A 23400-nucleotide genomic window follows, 5' to 3' on the forward strand; every position below is an offset into this window, starting at 1 on the left:
ATTTTTGAACTATAAATAAAGTATAAAATAAATAAAGTATAAATCTATTCATGATTCACATAATCGGGCGAGGGCGGCCAAATATCTATCGGACAGGCAGCTAACAGTCCAGAACCGGTCCTGGATAGAATTGGATGCGGTATACACGTAGCATCCACCCAAGCTCCTAGGCTTCCACCAGCTAAACCGGGTGAGGTTGGTGCTCTGTAAAGCGCATGCACGAATTTGGCTTTTTGGAATCTGACAATACAGCGCTTCCACTTCGCCACTAATATTCGAATACAACAATAGCAATCTTATCTTTTTTTACGTGTAGTATAGAAATTTGTAATAAGATACATATTGCGGTTATAATAAAATATTGTGCGATTATTTTCATATAATTAAAATTAATATGTATTTATTTTTTAGAAAATACAAGGGAAGTGGCGCATCCACCGCTTCAAATGATGGCACGCCACTGCTATTTACATATCAAAATTAAGATAATTTCTCCAATCAAAGACATTTTTTTTATCATAATTCAATCTAATCTGATTAGGAAATCACACATATTAAAAAAATCTCCTAAAATAATTTTTGAAGCATGCAATTCATTTTTGTTAAGAAAATGTGAGACTGCTTTACAGATTCCTGTATAATTGATCTATTCTGACTGTTTAGTTAATAGCCTTTGTATACCTTCAGTAGAAGTTTGTTAATCCAGCATGAGATCAAAGTAACTATAGATTATCAAAAATGCTGCATTACCAAACTTATTTTCACAAAATTCCATAAGTTATGTGCAATCTGAACATTTAAAACATTAAAACATTGCCATACATGCCGTATTGGAGCACGCCATCATATGCCTCCAATTTACATGTTCTTTAATTGGTCTGAAGACAATGCAGTATACCAAGAGAAATTTTTTAGATAGCCCTTTACGGACTTGACCAGGCAGCAAGAGACGGGATGTGATGTATCTGAACAAAAACCGGCCCTCAAAAAATTTTCAGGATATTTTCAACCTGTCCAAATTCCATCCTGAGTCCTGCAGAGTGGCAGATTGCCAACTTAACCACTCAGCCATCCTGCCATCGGCACACACAAAGTGGTCCATTTACAACATCCCTGACAAACGACCCGTAAAATACATGTCCAATTAAAAAAGCAATTAGAATAAAAGTAATTTACTCTCAAGGGACCTTTTCAATTTTGTAAAAATTAAGCCATGCCCTGCTTCCTTATTAAAAAATATATATATTCCAGGTGTTCAGAAAATAACACACCATAGGAGTGCCCTACAAAGCAAGAATGCAACCCAGCAACCACAGTATGCAGTGTTCTCTCGGTTATGTTATTATGCAGAATTATGTGAAAATTTAACATAGAATGTAGGAATAGTAACCATATACATACAATACTGATTGAGCAATAACTACCATTGTTTTAAATCAAAAATAAAATTATATGTTAATTTCATGCTTCTTTGCAGAAATAAAGGAAAAAAGTTCTCTTGTAAACTCTCAAGAAAAATGAGCGTCAACAAGGATATTTTACCTATTTCACAAGGTGTTCGAAATAGATGCCCCACAATACTCAACAATATGAAAGGTGACTCATAAAGTCTTCCTTAATCCTCCTAAGTCTGTCAGTCATTACTGTGCAAAAGCATCAATTATGCACCATCATAAATCCGGAACATTTTTAGCTGCCATTTGACAAACCCCGTCCTTTACATAGTCCATTAAAAAAATATTGAACGGCATGAAATCGGGACAGCGGGAAGGCTAGGGATTCTGACCTCCTCTACCAATTCACCTTTCCCAAAAATTGGCACACAACCTCTCTCTAATCTGAAGATACCAACAGGCGGGGACACCATCACGTTGGTAGAAAATGGCATTATCAAGAGCTACATCTGCAAGCACCCTACTAAGAGCTCCAAATACTTTTAGGAGTTACGAATGCTACCAATAAAAAACAGCTGAAGAACTTGTAGATCAGGTAATACAGAAAATTTATTGTAAATAACAAAAAATAAATGTTTAAATTCTCTATTATTTGTTTCAAATTATTTAATTCATTAAATGTAAGTCTAAAATTATTTAACAAATTTCCATTTTGATTCAAGAATATTTTACTAGGACATCTTTTAACAGTTAATCTTCTCACAAATACAGTTAACAAAAACAAAATTAACGTTCTTCTTTGAAGACGATTTCCTCGAAAAATTCTGAATGCAAATCATTTATTTCGATTACATAATTGATTACGTCTCAGTAAGTGACAATAAATTACATCTAGTGTTGCCAACTTTTCAAAATCGCTGATCCGGACAGCATGTCAGGTTTGTTCGAACAGAAGTTCCTGACGCATGCGCAATGTCATTTTACAATGCAAAGAATAACGTGCTAGATAACTTAGCCCGTAGACAGGTACAGTACAATCGTACATGCAAAAAGAAAAAAAAAAGTCGACAGGTTGCGCGCCACACGTATACAGACGAACATGGCAGAATTGCAGATGAGTTTCAGTGAGTGCGCGTTCTTTCGCTGTTAAAATAGTGTAAATTTGTAAAAATATTTGCAAGAACTTTGTTTCATCGTAATTTCACAATTTCTATGAAATTCCCGGACTGTCCGGGTGAAAACCGGACGGGTGGTTACACTAATTACACCAGAAAAAGTATTTCTTAAACTGTTACTTTTTGAACATACGACTGAAAACGCTCGCAACTTTTTCATAATTTTCCAGAAACGTTTTAAATAAAAGCTTATTATTCTTTAATCGAGAATCCAAAATCAAAAAAAGGGGAACCACATTTGAAGTTCTAAAGTTATCCTGCCCCCTAAAGAAAGAGGACGGCTTAATTTTTACGCTTCTCGAAAATAAATAGCTTTTATTCTGATCACTTTTTAACTGGACGCATATTTTACGAGATATTTGTCGGGGACACTGTAAATGGATCATCCGGTGTATATCTCAAATGTTTCGACTAAAAATAATTCTAAACGATAACAACAGATGGCGCAATGTGAAAATGGACGACGAGAACGCGGGCGAACATTTTAAAAATCTATCATTAACGAGTGAATTAACAAATTTTTTTTCGCTATTTAATTAATTATACAATAAACACGTACCTAAATTACGGCATTTCATCAATTTCTACTGCGTAGGTAAATATATTTAAAACAAAACACAAAAAATTAATAATTTGATATAGCTGTCCCTTAATAGTCCGACGCACCTCCCGTCAAGGTACCCGTCCCCGTTACGTGTCTGCTTGCACAGAAGCATGTCGCTACGTAAATCTCCCCACCCAATTCTTACACGATGACACACATTTCGTGTTTTCCGTGAGCAGTTCTGTTCGAACAGTTGGAGCGGGGAATACTGTGGGCTACTGCTAGCAAAACAATGCCAAATATGTAATCACTTTCGCTAATCCGGGCACTTTTGGTAATCCAACACCTCTTTTGTCCCATACTTGTAGGATTATCAAGGGACAGCTGTATATTATTTTAGACTCTGCCGTAAATTCCCGAAATTTCTGGCGAGAAAAAACTCTTCGACGATTATCATCGGGCGCCTCGGATCGTTTCGGTTAAGAACGGTCGAAGTAAATTCGTTAAAAATTAGATTGGCTTTTAATGGAAATAATTCGGGATCCGGAGGCGCATTTTATAAACAAGGCTCAATCCTAACTACGGTAATAAGCCAGCCGATTACGTATCAGAAAATAACGCTACGATTTTAACTTTTCGATCGACCGCTACGAGAATAGTGGCGCAGCGATCAGACATCGATTTTCGCCGTTCGCTTGGAAACGTAGTTAGACAAGGTTTCGACATTTCGATACGCGAGAAAATTCGATTGAAAAACGAAACGTACCAACAAATACATGTCGCGGTAGACGAATTCTGCCTAAACGACCGAACTTCAAGAATGATAAAATACGATAGACAACGATGGTTTTCGGTCCATTGGTAAATTACAAAATTGCCGTCGAGCTGCCAGCTTTATTCCGTTTTTAATCGCCCAAAACAGTCAATTAAAAAATATGATGTTCGTATATTTTTTAATTTGACTTTGTGAATTTCTTTTTTATTTGCATTAGAAAAATAAGTTCAATTCGGAGTTATTTAATAATAGAACCAAAATAATGTAGTTTAGATTTCCTTTAATAAACATTCTATGAACGGCCGGGTGGACGAAGGGATTAATACGAGATGGTGCACTCTAGTGCCAAAATAATTTGTAATTTATAATCATTATATCCAAATTTAGCTTGATCATTTACGGCAGCTGTGAGTTTGTAATTGGAAAAATTTTTCATTCGTGGAATTGGAAAAAAAATCCAAACACTTCTTGTATCAGATGGGAAAAATTAATGATTTTTTCCAAAAGTTGCCGTTGCATCACTGACAAGGTTCAAAGAATGACACGAGCGAGAACAAATAAGGGTCAAGGATTTTCATTTAAAATTCCTCTATGGCGACCAGAATGGACGCCTTTCATATTTATCTCCATTAGTCGACTCAAATGTCGAATAGCGATTCTCTGTAATCAACAGAATGCAACTGAGAACTAAAAAGCATCTCGTTTGTTTGTTGGATTAAAAAAAAAAAAATCACTGCCATTGGCCGATGCAGAGGGGTGAGAGGCCCTGACTATTAAGTTAAATATTGCAGGTTTATTTTTACACTGTAAAATTTTTTATATACATTAATTAATTAATTAAGCTAAATGTTAAATATAAGTTTTTGCAATTGTAAGTATCTATATTTAAGTACATTAATTAAGTACAGTGGATGATCGGTTAACGAACAGATCGGACAACGAACAAATCGGATAACGAACACTTTCGCGAAAGATTTTTATGTTCGGACAACGAACACATGATCGGATAACGAACATCCCACAGAACAAACAAGAAGAAGCGACGTAAAATAACGAATACCAACTGAACTTTCCTTCTCTTTGGGCAACAATTCAAAACTTTTCGGAGTGTGGGAGACGTCAACATCGATGCTCAAGCCGGTATATACCGATCGGATAGTATTCCTCCGAACTTTAAAACTCTCCCTTATAATTCCAGCCTATTATTTATATGACAAAATAATTCTTTTATGCATTCGCGAGACTGTCGGGTAGGCACTCGTTAAGTTTTGCATCTGTTTTTTTTTGTAAGGTGAGAGTATAATAGCAAAGGTAAAGAGTGGGCAGAAGATACCTAATGTTGCTGGGTACTATGGCGTGAACAGGTCTACAGTAGGCCGCAGTTCATTTTTTTAAGAAAAATACTATATAATCAAGAAGACTCAAGCAGCTAAAGGAGTAACAAAAATCACATATGAGAAATAAAGAACATCGAAGAGTTCGTAATGGAACCTGAAACGGATCTGACGACAGAAGAACGCCAAGAACTCTTGAATGAAGAACACCAAGAAACTCGGCGAGATATGTTTTCTTCTGAAAAAGAGGATTAATGCCGATATCTGTTATTAAAGATCCTTTGAAGAAGTGGGAGGATGTCAGAACAACGGTCTTAGAATGGCATCCAAACCAGGTTGAGGCTTGGGGATTTCTACAATTGCAATGCTATTAATTACTTACGAAAAATCCTGAAGAAGAGAGAAAAGCAATCGACATTAGACAGATTCTTTAACCCTTTCAAACGGAAAAAAAATGACTAATAAAAACGCAAGACTGTGTACGTATGTATTTTTATTATTACATATAAATAAACGTAGTAAGAAAGTATATATTTTTTATTTTGGGGAGTCTCCAGAACGAATTAATCAAATTCCCATTAAAACCTATGGTAAATCGATAATCGGTTAACGAACAATTCGGATAGCGAACAAAATCTTGGAACGGATTATGTTCGTTAACCGATCACCCACTGTACAGTATTTGTGGCCGAAGAGGTCTAGTGAAGACTGAATGCATCTCACAAATAAAATTAGTGTCTTTTTTTGGCTCTATTACAGTTTGACAATTGTGAGAATCCTGGTTTCAACTTAAACAACGTAAATTAAATAATAATATAACTTTGTCGGCCGGGATATCTGTCAATTTTTACACCTGGGCGTATATCTTCCTTTTAGTTCTCAGTGTCGAAAAAGACGCTTTCCCGCGAACTTCTGACCTACTGTCCCGATTTTGTCGTTTAATATGACAACTAGTGGCCAATTCAGTCAGTCGTCTCTAGTTCTTCACGCGGGCCAATAGTTTGTGTGTGCCTCAGTTACTGCTTTCGGAGACATCGAATTATTCTATTGCCAGATACAACGGCTTTGCGTCAATAGCGACAGGTTGAGGCCGAAGTTTTAAAAGCGAAAACGCGTACGTCGGACGTTTAGCGCCGCTTTCCTGTAAGCCTAGAAGTTTGACAATGGTGTTTGGATAGTCAGTGGAATCATGCTTGACATTCCAAACACCATTGTCAAACTTCTAGGCTTACAGGAAAGCCGCGCTGAACACGTTTTCGCGTTTAAAACTTCGGCCTCAACCTCGCTAGTAACGGATATTTCCGCAACCTCCCTCTCGTCTGCGATCATATCTTCGACGGCGAATTTACGGAATATGAATTATTGTGAGGCTCTGGCCAGGTCCGAACCTCACCGAAATTCGGGTTAAAATCATTTATTTTTAAGAACAAAATTATCTTTCTTTTAGAAAAAAATAGAAGTTAGAAATAGTTTTTCTTAATGAAAATGACGCGAACTTTTAAGAACTTTTAAACAATAGAGCAATGGAAAAACGAAGATCGACTATCTCCGGATGGGAATCGAATTAAACTTCGATTTTGACCTTTCCCGCGCCCACGAAAGGTTTCGAATTGTCACCAGGTGACGAGGAGAGACCAATCGGAAAGTGGAATCGGAGGAAATCGGATAAAACCTGAAAATTCAAGGACACGACGGCTTCTTCTTCCGAAAGTTCCAAGTGGCAAATCTATTGTTGTGTGTGTGTCTCGTGCCCATCTTCGTCTCCATCTCCCGAACTTGTATCGACATCTTTCCATCAATGGAAGTCGACCCATCCCGGAGTTGTCGAGTCGTCGATGGAATTGATCATTCAGGGACACTCCTTCGAAATGGGACTATCTTCGAAAGGAGAGGAAGACCCAGAGGCTACTGCCGACGTAGAACTTCCAAGATCGTGGAAATCTTGTAAGCTTCTTTCGTGTCAAATAAACGATTTCTTGTAACCGTAGAGTCTGTCTCAGTGCCGATCACCCACATACGACCCGTCGCGACCGCTCGACCTCTTAACATTTTTGCACCCCGTCGGCAATCCTACATTATCTTCGAGAATTTCTATCTTATCGATCCAACCTGCTAACACCAGATCCCCACTCCTCTACAAGGTATTTATCATTGCGCGCTCTATTGTGAACTCTCTCTGTCTCTCACGCGCAATTGAGTAATCGCCTGTACCCGTCTAGAATTTTTTAATTGACTCGGTAGTCTTATTTTATGAATCTTACGTGTAAACTTTTAAGAACAAGTAAATGGGTCTATGTGTTTGTATAACTTGTCTCTGAGTGCATTACTTCGGTCTCACTATCTCAGTCCTCCATCTGAAATCCGATCACTTACGCAGGCGACCTACCGTGTTTCCCCGAAAATAAGACAGTGTCTTATATTAATTTTTGCTCTGAAAAATGCGCTAGGTCTTATTTTCAGAGAATGTCTTATTTTTTCCAGGAAGAAGAATTCACAATTATTATTGAACAAAAAAATTCCCAGGTNCAAAATGTTTTAATCGTCTGTAATCCAGAAGTGTGTTGCACTTAGTTTTAGCAGAAATCACTTCAGAAAGTACTTTAGAGTACTTTTCTTGAGAAAAATAAAAACAATTGTCTTCTCGATTACTTGTAATTAATGCACATAACTTTTCAAAAAAAAGTTCTTGGTTCACTGCAGTATCCATTCAATATAAATTAGGGTATCGGATAAAAAAATAAAATTTAAGAAAATGTTGCACGCACCAGCAAACCTTGCATAAGACTGACAAACAGCAGTGTTCCAGAGTATAACAAATAGATGCCATGTGATTTCATCAATTGTGGCAGAACAAAGGATTTGGAGACAGACTATTGCCTTTCTGTCAACATTGGCTTCTCGGGTATCAATTCAACCTCCACCAAAGCTTATCTGTGCTTGTCGACATACACTGGCAATTGTTCGAATGTATAATAATATAATCAAATATTCAGTCTTTCAATGATGTATTTTGTATGTGTCGACACTCACCAGAGAATATCGACATTCTCTAATTTCATTCTTTCACGGTAACATATACAAGGATATAGCGTGACACTTCATTGTGTAAATTGCTTATAAAAAGAGCCCAACTGTCATCTCCTTACTCAAAAATGACAAAGATCCTGTGAACAAAATATCTCATCCAGGTATTCCCTTGATTCCTTTGCATGACAACAGGGTAGATCATTCCCAGGGAGACAGGAGGGGCAGTTGCCCTGGGCCTTGCAATATTAGGGGCCTCAACTTGGCAACTCAATATGTTAGAGAAAAATATAGAAGGCAAAGTGATATCACAGCTTGTAGAATGGCCTTAATTTTAGTTAAATTCCCCCAAAAAATATTTGAGAAAACTTACAACTTTTTGCCTCAAAGTTGGAAGGTTTGAGTGTCCATAGCTAAAGCAGGTAAATTTATAATCAAACTAAAAGATCCCTAACTGGACAATAAAGCCTTTCTGAAATCCCTATGAAATCATTCTGAAGGCCCTTTGAAGGCTCTCTGAAATCCTTCTGAATATAAAAAAATTGCAACCAAAAATGAAATCTCTCCAGAATTTGAAATAAATTGTCAATTAAAAGACCAAGAATCTGCTGAAGAATATTTTCATTTAAATGTTTTTAACATAATTATCAATTCAATAATAGATGGATTTACACGTCAATTTCAAACAATTTCTTTGATTTGCAATTTTTTGAAGTTTTATGGAAATTTAATTAATTAATTAATGAAATGGATTAAGAGAATACAGTTTCATAGGCAAAATTATTGATAGAGAAATATAAAAAGGGAAATAAGTGACAAAATTGTAGAACTAATACTGCTGAAGGTATTTACAAATCCAATTTTAAACTAAGCAAGAAACTGGCAAAATTAAAGAAATTATCAACGTGGGATTCATAAATATATTTTCCAATATAACAACAATTGTGCTTTGAATTTTTTTAACCTTGTCTGTGAGTGTAGCAGAAGGTGAGAGATCATTTAGCATTCTGAAAAGAATTTAAAACTACAGTATCTACAATCAACTATGTGTCAGGAATGATTAAATGGACTAGCAACATTCAACATTAATTACCAGATAGCTTGCATTTTAGACTATTCTGAAATAATCAGTGAATTTGCTAATGTTAAAGCATGTAGAGCTTCTGTAAAATAATTAAATGTAATTAAATAATCCAAAAAAATATTAACTACCATTAAATTTATTTGCTTGTCCACAATTTTATTTTAAATTTTGAAGGGTGTCTAAAACATTAGTTGCCCCGGGCCTCACATTTTCTCTGAAAGGCAATGATCATTCCTATGAATGTATTGGTGCATTTATAGATCTCCACATACTAGGATCAAAGAACATCAGGACTCAATTAGAAAGAACTTAACAGCTTTGCTTCTGATTAAGATGTTGACATCATTTTTTAATAGCGCATATCTAATCCATCATGCCTCAACTCCATCTCATCTTAAATACTTGGAAATACTCAAAATCATTAAAGTGGATAAAGGGGCTGCAATTAACAATAGAGATACAGCACTAATGTCATGTGTGGATAGCATTTTTTGACATTGTCTAGTACAGTATATCTGTTTTTGATTTTGTTACATCATTACTATTTTTAAAAGATCCCTTGTTATATTTTTGATCATTTATGTATCTTAATTTTTATTCTTACTTACTTTTATGTATTTTATTTATATTACTTTTAGTGCCTTTAAGTAATTTATTTTATTCGTATGTTAAATATTTACCATTTTGTATATTCAGCAGATGATATGTAATACAAATCAAATCATTCAAACAAATGTATTTTAAATTTTTGTTCCATTTTTCTGTTTAATCTTAAGAGGTTAGGATTGCCTTTAAACAAGGTTGAAAATGTTAGTTCATTTAACAAATTGTTTTTGTAACTGGATTTAGGTGGATTTTTGGAGTTGATTATGCTCATCTTTTACCCTACCTGTTGTAAAAATCTTATGCTCCCAATCTCCCACTGCAAAAATGTTCTTTTTGGAGGTGTAGTGCTATACAACTATTGTAAATAATTTTTTGTATGTGTTTTTTTTGTATCGGTGTTTCGTTAGCTGTGTTGAGTTTTTTTTGGTTATATCACATGTGCTGTTCGTTTTGTCACTTTTCACCAGTTGTCGAGTCATGCGGCTACATGTTGCCTATTGGCCAACCTGTAAACCACGTGACGGGAAAAATTCCTGGATAGGAGAACTATAAAATGGAGCATACAACCTGAGAGTGGACCTTTTGTCTTGGCAATTTTGGATGTTCAAACGGAATTCAAGGGAATCTGAGCTATCATCAGGTGAAGATTGGACCTAAGTTGCCCTTCAAAAAGGTAATCAAATTCCATTGGATGCTAATCACCAAGTACCAATGGTAAGGCCGAGAGATTTAGAAGAAGTGCATGAAGAGGACTGGACAAATTGAGAGGATTGTTAATAAAATACGATCGGGTTTCGTCTAAGACATTTAAAGAAAGAGAAGCTCGATAACTAGAAAGGTCTCCTGTTCTGTGCAGGAGGATTGTGTTACATGTGCCGTTTAATCCTGTAAATATTGTAGTTTTTCTATGCTTACTTTTGCGTGATATATTCATTTGATTTGTTGAAGAGACCGAGAAATTGTAATCAATTAAGTGGGTGTCTAATCCTTGTACTTCATAGCATTAATAAATAGCAGTTATCTGATACCTGGAGTGTACTGTACATAAATAAATGTGTTACCAATTTTGTTCTGATTATCTTGTGAAGTCCTCATTTTTCTACCCCTCATATAGACTTATACCTTGGTATATTAATTGTCTTCACAAAGGAGACTGTCATCCAAATCTCTGCTGGAAGCCTGTGCACACTTCTTCCACTATTTTTTCTGTTCTTTTCCTTTCATAAATCCATCAATTAGCAATTATATTCTTTTAATGGTATTACTTGTATCAGCCAATATTCATGTTCTTTTATCTAAAACAGACAATAAATGGAACATACAATTAATTTTCTATAGTAGTGATGAGACTTTGTGCTAATCCTGTAAGGTAAAATCTCTCTTGATGACCACACTTTTGGATGGCCAGATTTTCTTAGTTAAAATTTATTCCATAGTGCTTATTGTTTTTAATCCTCCTTAAGCCAACCACTCTTTTATCTGACCAAGGACCAGCCAGATTCATAATTCCTTTCCTTTCCTCTTTGAGGCAACCTGTTTCTTCATCATAGATGGGATGATAAAATAGAAATCATGGTCATGTACAATGTAGTTTGGCACATTGCAATGTTATGTTAGGTGTAAAAATTTGTCTCAAATTGTTTTTAACTTCAATGTCTCCATTTTCTCCTATTTATTACCATTGTGCAAAATGTTAGTAGCAAAATATACATAATTTTGTATTAATATCCTGAAAAAGTTAGTCTATGCTTTATTTTTATGTTCTACTTACTCTTGTTAAACTAAATAATATGCATGGCTATGGAATGCATGTGTGATCCCACCATGCAACTATTCTGATAATTTCCTTTAACAGCATCATCACTGTATGTCATGTGAATGTTTAAATTGATATGTTCAGCAAGATCACAAAATTAAGTCCAATCTAATGGAACAAATTTAAAATATCTTAATGTTGTGTAATTTGAAATATAATAAATTAATATACTGTATTTATATATTTCATTGGCAAGCAATGACTTTTCAAAACAAAACTATAAATGCTATTTTCAAGGATTTTATAATTATAAGAAACAGCACACATTTGCATTTACTTTACAATAAAAATAATCATTATTAAACATTATAATTACAGAATTAAAAATTATAAATTTAATGAATCTGTTTTAATTAGAATAAACATAAAAAGCCTAATTCAAAAAAGAGTGATCAGCTGATAAACTGAAAGGATGATTGAAAAAGACATTATAAATCAAAATTGTATGATAAAGTTATGTGTCAGATGATTTCTCCTTATGTACCACTTTGTGCACATGTGCCATAGGTTTGCCACCCCTGATGTATATGGTAAGTGGTGAAACTCTGTTGTTAATTTGATTGCTTAATATCAGCACTCCCTAGTAACTGTTGTGTAGACACTCATTCATTTCCAAGTTATACTGACCATTATTAGCGTGGTGTTTTTTTTGTTTTAAATTGATAGCATTCTAATGAGAATATGTTTATTTAATGGCTGCAGGCTATATAATAACATCTTTAACATTAGAAAAGTGATTATATTGCTTTCCTAAAGAAAAACAAAGGTTATCTGGATAGCAATGTTAAAACTTTCTTTTCATTTAATAATTAAACTTATGTATATTTGTTTAACAGTTATAAAATAATTGTACAATACAATTAAATAAAATTCTGAAATGTAAAATTATTAACAATTTAGGATTTTTTCATGCTGTTACTCAAAGTTCACATCTGTAAAAACCTGCAACAAAAATAACTATGTAATTACAGTTTACATATAAAATTATATCAATAAATATGCTATCTATATGTTATATATTTCTAGTAAATTAATTAGGATAATAATTTCATATATAGACAATAAACTACCTTATTTAGGAACAATCAATTAATATATTTCCAATTATTTTATATTATTTTAAACACAATTCTTCTTGTTGTTTTTATTTACAATGTGTGGTAATTATTGCATTTTCTACTTAATTCTTTAATATTTGTAGTAGTATTAAAAACTTTTAATATTTGTATTACTTTAGCTTTTGGTATTTATAATTAAATTTATTTAGAACATGTTGTGTATATAGAACAGTGTAAGTAAATAATTTACTTAAATAACTAAATTAACTTTAAAAATGTGTTTGGACTAATTATATGTTCAGGAATACTTTCATATATCTTCATTATCTAAATTTTAACATTATGATAAATTGTAATTAAACTAAATATACATACAACAATCAATAGTACTGTAATTGCTGTATGATCAAAACCATTTACCTTTCTTCCTTGGAATATGGACTTAATCGGTTTCTGAGAGTTGAATACATTGTCATAAAGCTTGCAAATGTAGAATAAATAGAGATAAAACAAACTTCTTGTGTAAAAAAGTTCATTTTTAATGTAGCTAATAATGGTTGGTATAACATGTGACTCACTCACTGCCAGGTTATAACCTGGCAGTGAGTGAGTCTACACAATCATTACTGACTGTAGGGCACTGATATCATCAAGCAAAAAATTTAACAATAGTTTTGCCGCTTACCATATACACACTTTGATTCCCACAGTAATAATATGGCAATCCTGTCATTTCAATAATACATTCCAATGTTTTTCCCATAGAGAAAAGACACAAATCGGTAGAAAACAAAGTTGTCCTAGAGACATTGTTTTAGTAGTAGGTGGTAATCTAGCAACCAAAAATTTTGAGTCCTGATCAACAGAACAGAAAACAATTGCCAGAAGTATTAAAAAAATTACTTAAATACTAAATTGTCTCCTTGTTAATTACTACTTATTGAGCAAAGATCAATAAAAATGATTACCTGAGAACTGTTTAGACAGAGGCTGGTACAGAATTTCATTCTCTTTACGAAGTTTTCTTTTAATACTAAGGCATTTCTTTTCAACAAATAACGAGTCTGTAATAATCAAAAATTAAATAAAAATTGCTGCAGAGGTAAACAGATGAAAAAAGATTTAATATAAGCAGACACTAATTGCCAATTGGTCTTAATTTTGATTTTTCTAATTAATGCAATGGAGTTTCTACATGATCCTTAATCATTTGTAAGCTTCCTGTAGTTTTTTTAAAACTAATTTATGAATAAGCATATTATTTAAAATGAACATCTGATAAGAGAATTCTACACAAAATTTTTAAAATATTTAATTTTGATATACAAAATTGAACATGATTCTAAATGTATTAAAATGGTAGCTATCAAGCTAATTCACTCAAGTTCCTTTGATTTGGAATCAAAATATAATCTATTTACCAGTGGCGTGCCGTGACGTTTGATAGTAGGGAAGCTGTATTTCTGTAAGAAGCCGACTTCCAGGGGCAATCAGTTAATTGCGCGTCAGTGATGGTCAAGGGTCCATTCGTATTGTTTATTCAATAAGCCAGTAAAAACTGTAGACTTCTCTAAATGTATTTTTAATATCACAATTACATTCTGAATCGCTAGCCACAATATAAGGGCTACAACTTTAAATAAAATAATAAAAACTTACTTGGTGAAATAAAATGTGTGGTGGATGTACCGTTACATACCTGGTACAAAGTATTCTTCAATTGTATGCATATACTTTTAAAGAAAATTATGATTAAATATAGGTTTGTAAAAAAACGTACATAAAAATAACAAGATATTCTTTACTTTTTAAATCTTAAAACAATCCACTTAGTCAAATAGATCCCTACAAGTGGCTAATGGATGGAATCAGAGACGATCTTGGTAGGTGTACAGTGCATGCATGCATGCCAAATCCTGATGGTGCTGATACCGGTTAATGCCTCTTTTGTCGCATCACTAGTATATCTCAAAGGACATGACAGTGTTGTTGTAGATTTTAAACGTTTCTCACCATAGCTGTAAAAATCTATATATGTTAAACTTAATAGTCATTTGTTTTCTATAATTTGTTTTAGGACCAGGTTTCCATGAAATTTCCAAAATTTACAACTTTTCCGGTCACTTTCATTGAACTGGAAAAATTTCTGTCTTTATTAATCTAATATTATTAAGAACCCACTGTACTTGGCTAGAGATTGATTCGGTTAAACTTTTAAGTAAAATTCCAGTTCTTTCGTCAGCGTTTTATTTATATCCCTAATTCCCTATTCTCTTAATTATTTAACTATTTCTTAGGTAGAAATAAGATGAAACCAGTTATTTTGTACTTGAATATATGTAGTCTCAGGAAAAAAGTGGAAAGACAAATTTTTATGACAATGGATTGGATACATAAATCGTAAATTTAAGGAAAATAAATTCTAGAGCTTTTTCTGTACCTGATGCATCTCTCTCATTCATTAAATTTAGTTGTAAATGATGCTACCAAAGTAACAGTTAATTTTTTAACATTATACAAGAATTGTACATGTTTTTTTCTACATCCCCTTAAAGATGGGATATACGAAATCGTAATATCACTAGTTTAACATTGAAATCCGTGAGTAATATAAAATTGGAGAGTGAAATAAAAATATCAAATATTTTAATGGATTTTTTAAAACTCCTGTTAACTATACAGAACTATCATAAAAACATACCAGTAAATTCTTATCGGTTGGGTTAAGTAAAATAAATCTATAAATAAAGTATAAAATAAATAAAGTATAAATCTATTCATGATTCACATAATCGGGCGAGGGCGGCCAAATATCTATCGGACAGGCAGCTAACAGTCCAGAACCGGTCCTGGATAGAATTGGATGCGGTATACACGTAGCATCCACCCAAGCTCCTAGGCTTCCACCAGCTAAACCGGGTGAGGTTGGTGCTCTGTAAAGCGCATGCACGAATTTGGCTTTTTGGAATCTGACAATACAGCGCTTCCACTTCGCCACTAATATTCGAATACAACAATAGCAATCTTATCTTTTTTTACGTGTAGTATAGAAATTTGTAATAAGATACATATTGCGGTTATAATAAAATATTGTGCGATTATTTTCATATAATTAAAATTAATATGTATTTATTTTTTAGAAAATACAAGGGAAGTGGCGCATCCACCGCTTCAAATGATGGCACGCCACTGCTATTTACATATCAAAATTAAGATAATTTCTCCAATCAAAGACATTTTTTTTATCATAATTCAATCTAATCTGATTAGGAAATCACACATATTAAAAAAATCTCCTAAAATAATTTTTGAAGCATGCAATTCATTTTTGTTAAGAAAATGTGAGACTGCTTTACAGATTCCTGTATAATTGATCTGTTCTGACTGTTTAGTTAATAGCCTTTGTATACCTTCAGTAGAAATTTGTTAATCCAGCATGAGATCAAAGTAACTATAGATTATCAAAAATGCTGCATTACCAAACTTATTTTCACAAAATTCCATAAGTTATGTGCAATCTGAACATTTAAAACGTTGCCATACATGCCGTATTGGAGCACGCCATCATATGCCTCCAATTTACATGTTCTTTAATTGGTCTGAAGACAATGCAGTATACCAAGAGAAATTTTTTAGATAGCCCTTTACGGGCTTGGCCAGGCAGCAAGAGACAGGGTGTGATGTATCTGAGCAAACCGGCCCTCAAAAAATTTTCAGGATATTTTCAACCTGTCCAAATTCCATCCTGAGTCCTGCAGAGTGGCAGATTGCCAACTTAACCACTCAGCCATCCTGCCATTGGCACACACGGAGTGGTCCATTTACAACATCCCTGACAAACGACCCGTAAAATACATGTCCAATTAAAAAAGCAATTGGAATAAAAGTAATTTACTCTCAAGGGACCTTTTCAATTTTGTAAAAATTAAGCCATGCCCTGCTTCCTTATTAAAAAATATATATATTCCAGGTGTTCAGAAAATAACACACCATAGGAGTGCCCTACAAAGCAAGAATGCAACCCAGCAACCACAGTATGCAGTGTTCTCTCGGTTATGTTATTATGCAGAATTATGTGAAAATTTAACATAGAATGTAGGAATAGTAACCATATACATACAATACTGATTGAGCAATAACTACCAGATTGTTTTAAATCAGAAATAATATTATATGTTAATTTTATGCTTCTTTGCAGAAATAAAGGAAAAAAGTTCTCTTGTAAACTCTCAAGAAAAATGAGTGTCAACAAGGATATTTTACCTATTTCACAAGGTGTTCGAAATAGATGCCCCACAATACTCAACAATATGAAAGGTGACTCATAAAGTCTTCCTTAATCCTCCTAAGTCTGTCAGTCATTACTGTGCAAAAGCATCAATTATGCACCATCATAAATCCGGAACATTTTTAGCTGCCATTTGACAAACCCCGTCCTTTACATAGTCCATTAAAAAAATATTGAACGGCATGAAATCGGGACAGCGGGAAGGCTAGGGATTCTGACCTCCTCTACCAATTCACCTTTCCCAAAAAATGGCACACAACCTCTCTCTAATCTGAAGATACCAACAGGCGGGGACACCATCACGTTGGTTGAAAATGGCATTATCAAGAGCTGCATCTGCAAGCACCCTACTAAGAGCTCCAAATACTTTTAGGAGTTACGAATGCTACCAATAAAAAACAGCTGAAGAACTTGTAGATCAGGTAATACAGAAAATTTATTGTAAATAACAAAAAATAAATGTTTAAATTCTCTATTATTTGTTTCAAATTATTTAATTCATTAAATGTAAGTCTGAAATTATTTAACAAATTTCCATTTTGATTCAAGAATATTTTACTAGGACATCTTTTAACAGTTAATCTTCTCACAAATACAGTTAACAAAAACAAAATTAACGTTCTTCTTTGAAGACGATTTCCTCGAAAAATTCTGAATGCAAATCATTTATTTCGATTACATAATTGATTACGTCTCAGTAAGTGACAATAAATTACATCTAGTGTTGCCAACTTTTCAAAATCGCTGATCCGGACAGCATGTCAGGTTTGTTCGAACAGAAGTTCCTGACGCATGCGCAATGTCATTTTACAATGCAAAGAATAACGTGCTAGATAACTTAGCCCGTAGACAGGTACAGTACAATCGTACATGCAAAAAGAAAAAAAAAAGTCGACAGGTTGCGCGCCACACGTATACAGACGAACATGGCAGAATTGCAGATGAGTTTCAGTGAGTGCGCGTTCTTTCGCTGTTAAAATAGTGTAAATTTGTAAAAATATTTGCAAGAACTTTGTTTCATCGTAATTTCACAATTTCTATGAAATTCCCGGACTGTCCGGGTGAAAACCGGACGGGTGGTTACACTAATTACACCAGAAAAAGTATTTCTTAAACTGTTACTTTTTGAACATACGACTGAAAACGCTCGCAACTTTTTCATAATTTTCCAGAAACGTTTTAAATAAAAGCTTATTATTCTTTAATCGAGAATCCAAAATCAAAAAAAGGGGAACCACATTTGAAGTTCTAAAGTTATCCTGCCCCCTAAAGAAAGAGGACGGCTTAATTTTTACGCTTCTCGAAAATAAATAGCTTTTATTCTGATCACTTTTTAACTGGACGCATATTTTACGAGATATTTGTCGGGGACACTGTAAATGGATCATCCGGTGTATATCTCAAATGTTTCGACTAAAAATAATTCTAAACGATAACAACAGATGGCGCAATGTGAAAATGGACGACGAGAACGCGGGCGAACATTTTAAAAATCTATCATTAACGAGTGAATTAACAAATTTTTTTTCGCTATTTAATTAATTATACAATAAACACGTACCTAAATTACGGCATTTCATCAATTTCTACTGCGTAGGTAAATATATTTAAAACAAAACACAAAAAATTAATAATTTGATATAGCTGTCCCTTAATAGTCCGACGCACCTCCCGTCAAGGTACCCGTCCCCGTTACGTGTCTGCTTGCACAGAAGCATGTCGCTACGTAAATCTCCCCACCCAATTCTTACACGATGACACACATTTCGTGTTTTCCGTGAGCAGTTCTGTTCGAACAGTTGGAGCGGAGAATACTGTGGGCTACTGCTAGCAAAACAATGCCAAATATGTAATCACTTTCGCTAATCCGGGCACTTTTGGTAATCCAACACCTCTTTTGTCCCATACTTGTAGGATTATCAAGGGACAGCTGTATATTATTTTAGACTCTGCCGTAAATTCCCGAAATTTCTGGCGAGAAAAAACTCTTCGACGATTATCATCGGGCGCCTCGGATCGTTTCGGTTAAGAACGGTCGAAGTAAATTCGTTAAAAATTAGATTGGCTTTTAATGGAAATAATTCGGGATCCGGAGGCGCATTTTATAAACAAGGCTCAATCCTAACTACGGTAATAAGCCAGCCGATTACGTATCAGAAAATAACGCTACGATTTTAACTTTTCGATCGACCGCTACGAGAATAGTGGCGCAGCGATCAGACATCGATTTTCGCCGTTCGCTTGGAAGCGTAGTTAGACAAGGTTTCGACATTTCGATACGCGAGAAAATTCGATTGAAAAACGAAACGTACCAACAAATACATGTCGCGGTAGACGAATTCTGCCTAAACGACCGAACTTCAAGAATGATAAAATACGATAGACAACGATGGTTTTCGGTCCATTGGTAAATTACAAAATTGCCGTCGAGCTGCCAGCTTTATTCCGTTTTTAATCGCCCAAAACAGTCAATTAAAAAATATGATGTTCGTATATTTTTTAATTTGACTTTGTGAATTTCTTTTTTATTTGCATTAGAAAAATAAGTTCAATTCGGAGTTATTTAATAATAGAACCAAAATAATGTAGTTTAGATTTCCTTTAATAAACATTCTATGAACGGCCGGGTGGACGAAGGGATTAATACGAGATGGTGCACTCTAGTGCCAAAATAATTTGTAATTTATAATCATTATATCCAAATTTAGCTTGATCATTTACGGCAGCTGTGAGTTTGTAATTGGAAAAATTTTTCATTCGTGGAATTGGAAAAAAAATCCAAACACTTCTTGTATCAGATGGGAAAAATTAATGATTTTTTCCAAAAGTTGCCGTTGCATCACTGACAAGGTTCAAAGAATGACACGAGCGAGAACAAATAAGGGTCAAGGATTTTCATTTAAAATTCCTCTATGGCGACCAGAATGGACGCCTTTCATATTTATCTCCATTAGTCGACTCAAATGTCGAATAGCGATTCTCTGTAATCAACAGAATGCAACTGAGAACTAAAAAGCATCTCGTTTGTTTGTTGGATTAAAAAAAAAAAAATCACTGCCATTGGCCGATGCAGAGGGGTGAGAGGCCCTGACTATTAAGTTAAATATTGCAGGTTTATTTTTACACTGTAAAATTTTTTATATACATTAATTAATTAATTAAGCTAAATGTTAAANCTACATAGAACTCTTGGTTCTTTAAAACGCGCGTTGAAAAACGCCTAGTGTGTACAGGCTCTTAAACAATAGATAGAGTAAAGTCGAGGAAAACGAGGTTGGAGAGGAGTCGTGTTCCGACGCAACGTTGACCTCTCCCGTACCCTTCGTTGGGTTTCGAATTGCCACCATGTGACGAGGAGAAACCAATGGAGAGGCGACTGCGGTGGAAAAATCGATAAAACCGCGTTTTTGGGAACTTTACGAGGTCTTGGGTTTTGGTGCGTAGTGTTCCCCTGCTGGGATTTGGTGCTCACGACAGAGATACAACGTAGGCTCTTTCGACGCCCGAAGAACTGGTTTCGCTAACCCGTCTCGTCCAGAATCGTCGAGGATCGACTCGTCGACCGAGGACATCTCTACAAGTGCTGGTGCATGCCCCGGGGCCATCGTTCTCTGCGTCCAGCGTGCCGAAAATACCCAAGGACCGATCGAACAGTCGAACTTTTCCGTTTTTATTGGAACTGTTATAGTAACCCATCGTTGGATAGACTTTCACCTGACATATTGAATTATTGTAAGAACAATTTATGTATTTTATTAAACGGTTTTATATGATAAACCTGTCTCGGAGAGTCATTCTGCGCCCACACGACTGTATTGACCGCTCGGCTGTCGAAAACTCCTAACCCCAATCGGCTAACCTCGCAATAGTATCTAAATTGTTTTTGTTTAGTATGTAATTATTGTTCTTATAAATATTCTGGTGAATATTTCATGCACTTATTCTATATTATACCGGTTTGTATTTTGCTTAATCTGTTACTAAAAGAATTTACAATTATAAAACATATTATCCTTTGTCAATAAACATTAATTAATAAAGCGTTAGAACGACTGTATCTTAAAACGGGTTCTCAAGATAGTGTGATCATTAAATTTACAGTCTAACTGGGGACATATTTCAGAATCACTGAAATAGAGTCTAACGAGTAAAACTGACTGAACTTTGGTGACTTTTTAAAATTTATTGTTGAAGCAATTATATCATATATGCATGGAATCTAAAATAAGATATGGAATATCGGTTTGGGGAACCGCATCCTTATATGTAATTAACAAACTCCAGATAGTACAAAATCGTATCATTCGTTCAATTCATAATCTACATTTCAGGAAATCTGTCGGAACTTTACCGTACTGACAAAATTGATAGAACACGCAAAATTTACATAAAACAAGTCCTGCTAAAGAGCTATAAATTTATAAAGGGTAATAAAGAAAACAGTTGTCTCGGGAACAAGATAAGTGAACATCGAAATGTAACGACATGGGAAACTCGTAGAACTTATGGATATAATCTTCCAATTGTCAAACTTACGGTGGGAAAATCTGCACCGATTTTTCAGATGATTTCCTATTGGAATAGATTAAGTAATGACTTAAGAGAGGTATCAAGCTATAAAATCTACAAAAAAAAAAAAAAAAAAAAAAAAAAACAGACGCAAAACTTAACCAATCTACAAGAATCAAAATTAATGTGAAGTATCAGCTCGTGTTTTGGTTATTGTTAACTAATCCCTCTTATTGGCGGCCGAGCGGTCAAGGTGNCTAATTATATGTTCAGGAATACTTTCATATATCTTCATTATCTAAATTTTAACATTATGATAAATTGTAATTAAACTAAATATACATACAACAATCAATAGTACTGTAATTGCTGTATGATCAAAACCATTTACCTTTCTTCCTTGGAATATGGACTTAATCGGTTTCTGAGAGTTGAATACATTGTCATAAAGCTTGCAAATGTAGAATAAATAGAGATAAAACAAACTTCTTGTGTAAAAAAGTTCATTTTTAATGTAGCTAATAATGGTTGGTATAACATGTGACTCACTCACTGCCAGGTTATAACCTGGCAGTGAGTGAGTCTACACAATCATTACTGACTGTAGGGCACTGATATCATCAAGCAAAAAATTTAACAATAGTTTTGCCGCTTACCATATACACACTTTGATTCCCACAGTAATAATATGGCAATCCTGTCATTTCAATAATACATTCCAATGTTTTTCCCATAGAGAAAAGACACAAATCGGTAGAAAACAAAGTTGTCCTAGAGACATTGTTTTAGTAGTAGGTGGTAATCTAGCAACCAAAAATTTTGAGTCCTGATCAACAGAACAGAAAACAATTGCCAGAAGTATTAAAAAAATTACTTAAATACTAAATTGTCTCCTTGTTAATTACTACTTATTGAGCAAAGATCAATAAAAATGATTACCTGAGAACTGTTTAGACAGAGGCTGGTACAGAATTTCATTCTCTTTACGAAGTTTTCTTTTAATACTAAGGCATTTCTTTTCAACAAATAACGAGTCTGTAATAATCAAAAATTAAATAAAAATTGCTGCAGAGGTAAACAGATGAAAAAAGATTTAATATAAGCAGACACTAATTGCCAATTGGTCTTAATTTTGATTTTTCTAATTAATGCAATGGAGTTTCTACATGATCCTTAATCATTTGTAAGCTTCCTGTAGTTTTTTTAAAACTAATTTATGAATAAGCATATTATTTAAAATGAACATCTGATAAGAGAATTCTACACAAAATTTTTAAAATATTTAATTTTGATATACAAAATTGAACATGATTCTAAATGTATTAAAATGGTAGCTATCAAGCTAATTCACTCAAGTTCCTTTGATTTGGAATCAAAATATAATCTATTTACCAGTGGCGTGCCGTGACGTTTGATAGTAGGGAAGCTGTATTTCTGTAAGAAGCCGACTTCCAGGGGCAATCAGTTAATTGCGCGTCAGTGATGGTCAAGGGTCCATTCGTATTGTTTATTCAATAAGCCAGTAAAAACTGTAGACTTCTCTAAATGTATTTTTAATATCACAATTACATTCTGAATCGCTAGCCACAATATAAGGGCTACAACTTTAAATAAAATAATAAAAACTTACTTGGTGAAATAAAATGTGTGGTGGATTTACTGTACAGTACATACCTGGTACAAAATATTGTTCAATTATATTAATATACTTTTAATTAAAGAAAATTATAATTAAATATAGCTTTGTAAAGAAATGTACATAAAAATAACAAAATATTTTTTACTTTTTAAAT

The 23400-nt window shown here is 34.0% G+C and overlaps 1 protein-coding gene across 1 annotated transcript in view; it reads right to left on the reverse strand.

Annotated features, from left to right (window-relative positions):
* The window catches only part of LOC111631102, a 30774-nt gene extending 11221 nt beyond the window's left edge, over positions 1-19553 (reverse strand). The window contains exons 1-2 of the mRNA XM_023375298.1: positions 19411-19553; positions 13779-13874 (exon numbers count right to left, since the gene is read on the reverse strand). Of these exons, the coding sequence (XP_023231066.1) occupies positions 13779-13874; positions 19411-19422 (108 nt within the window). The 5' untranslated portion in view covers positions 19423-19553. The remainder of the gene's footprint in view (positions 1-13778; positions 13875-19410) is intronic.
* Between the last annotated feature and the right edge of the window lie 3847 nt (positions 19554-23400).

Source organism: Centruroides sculpturatus, unplaced genomic scaffold, assembly GCF_000671375.1.
Source record: "Centruroides sculpturatus isolate CEXI.00-Female unplaced genomic scaffold, Cexi_2.0 scaffold664, whole genome shotgun sequence".
Taxonomy (NCBI): Eukaryota; Metazoa; Arthropoda; class Arachnida; order Scorpiones; family Buthidae; genus Centruroides; species Centruroides sculpturatus.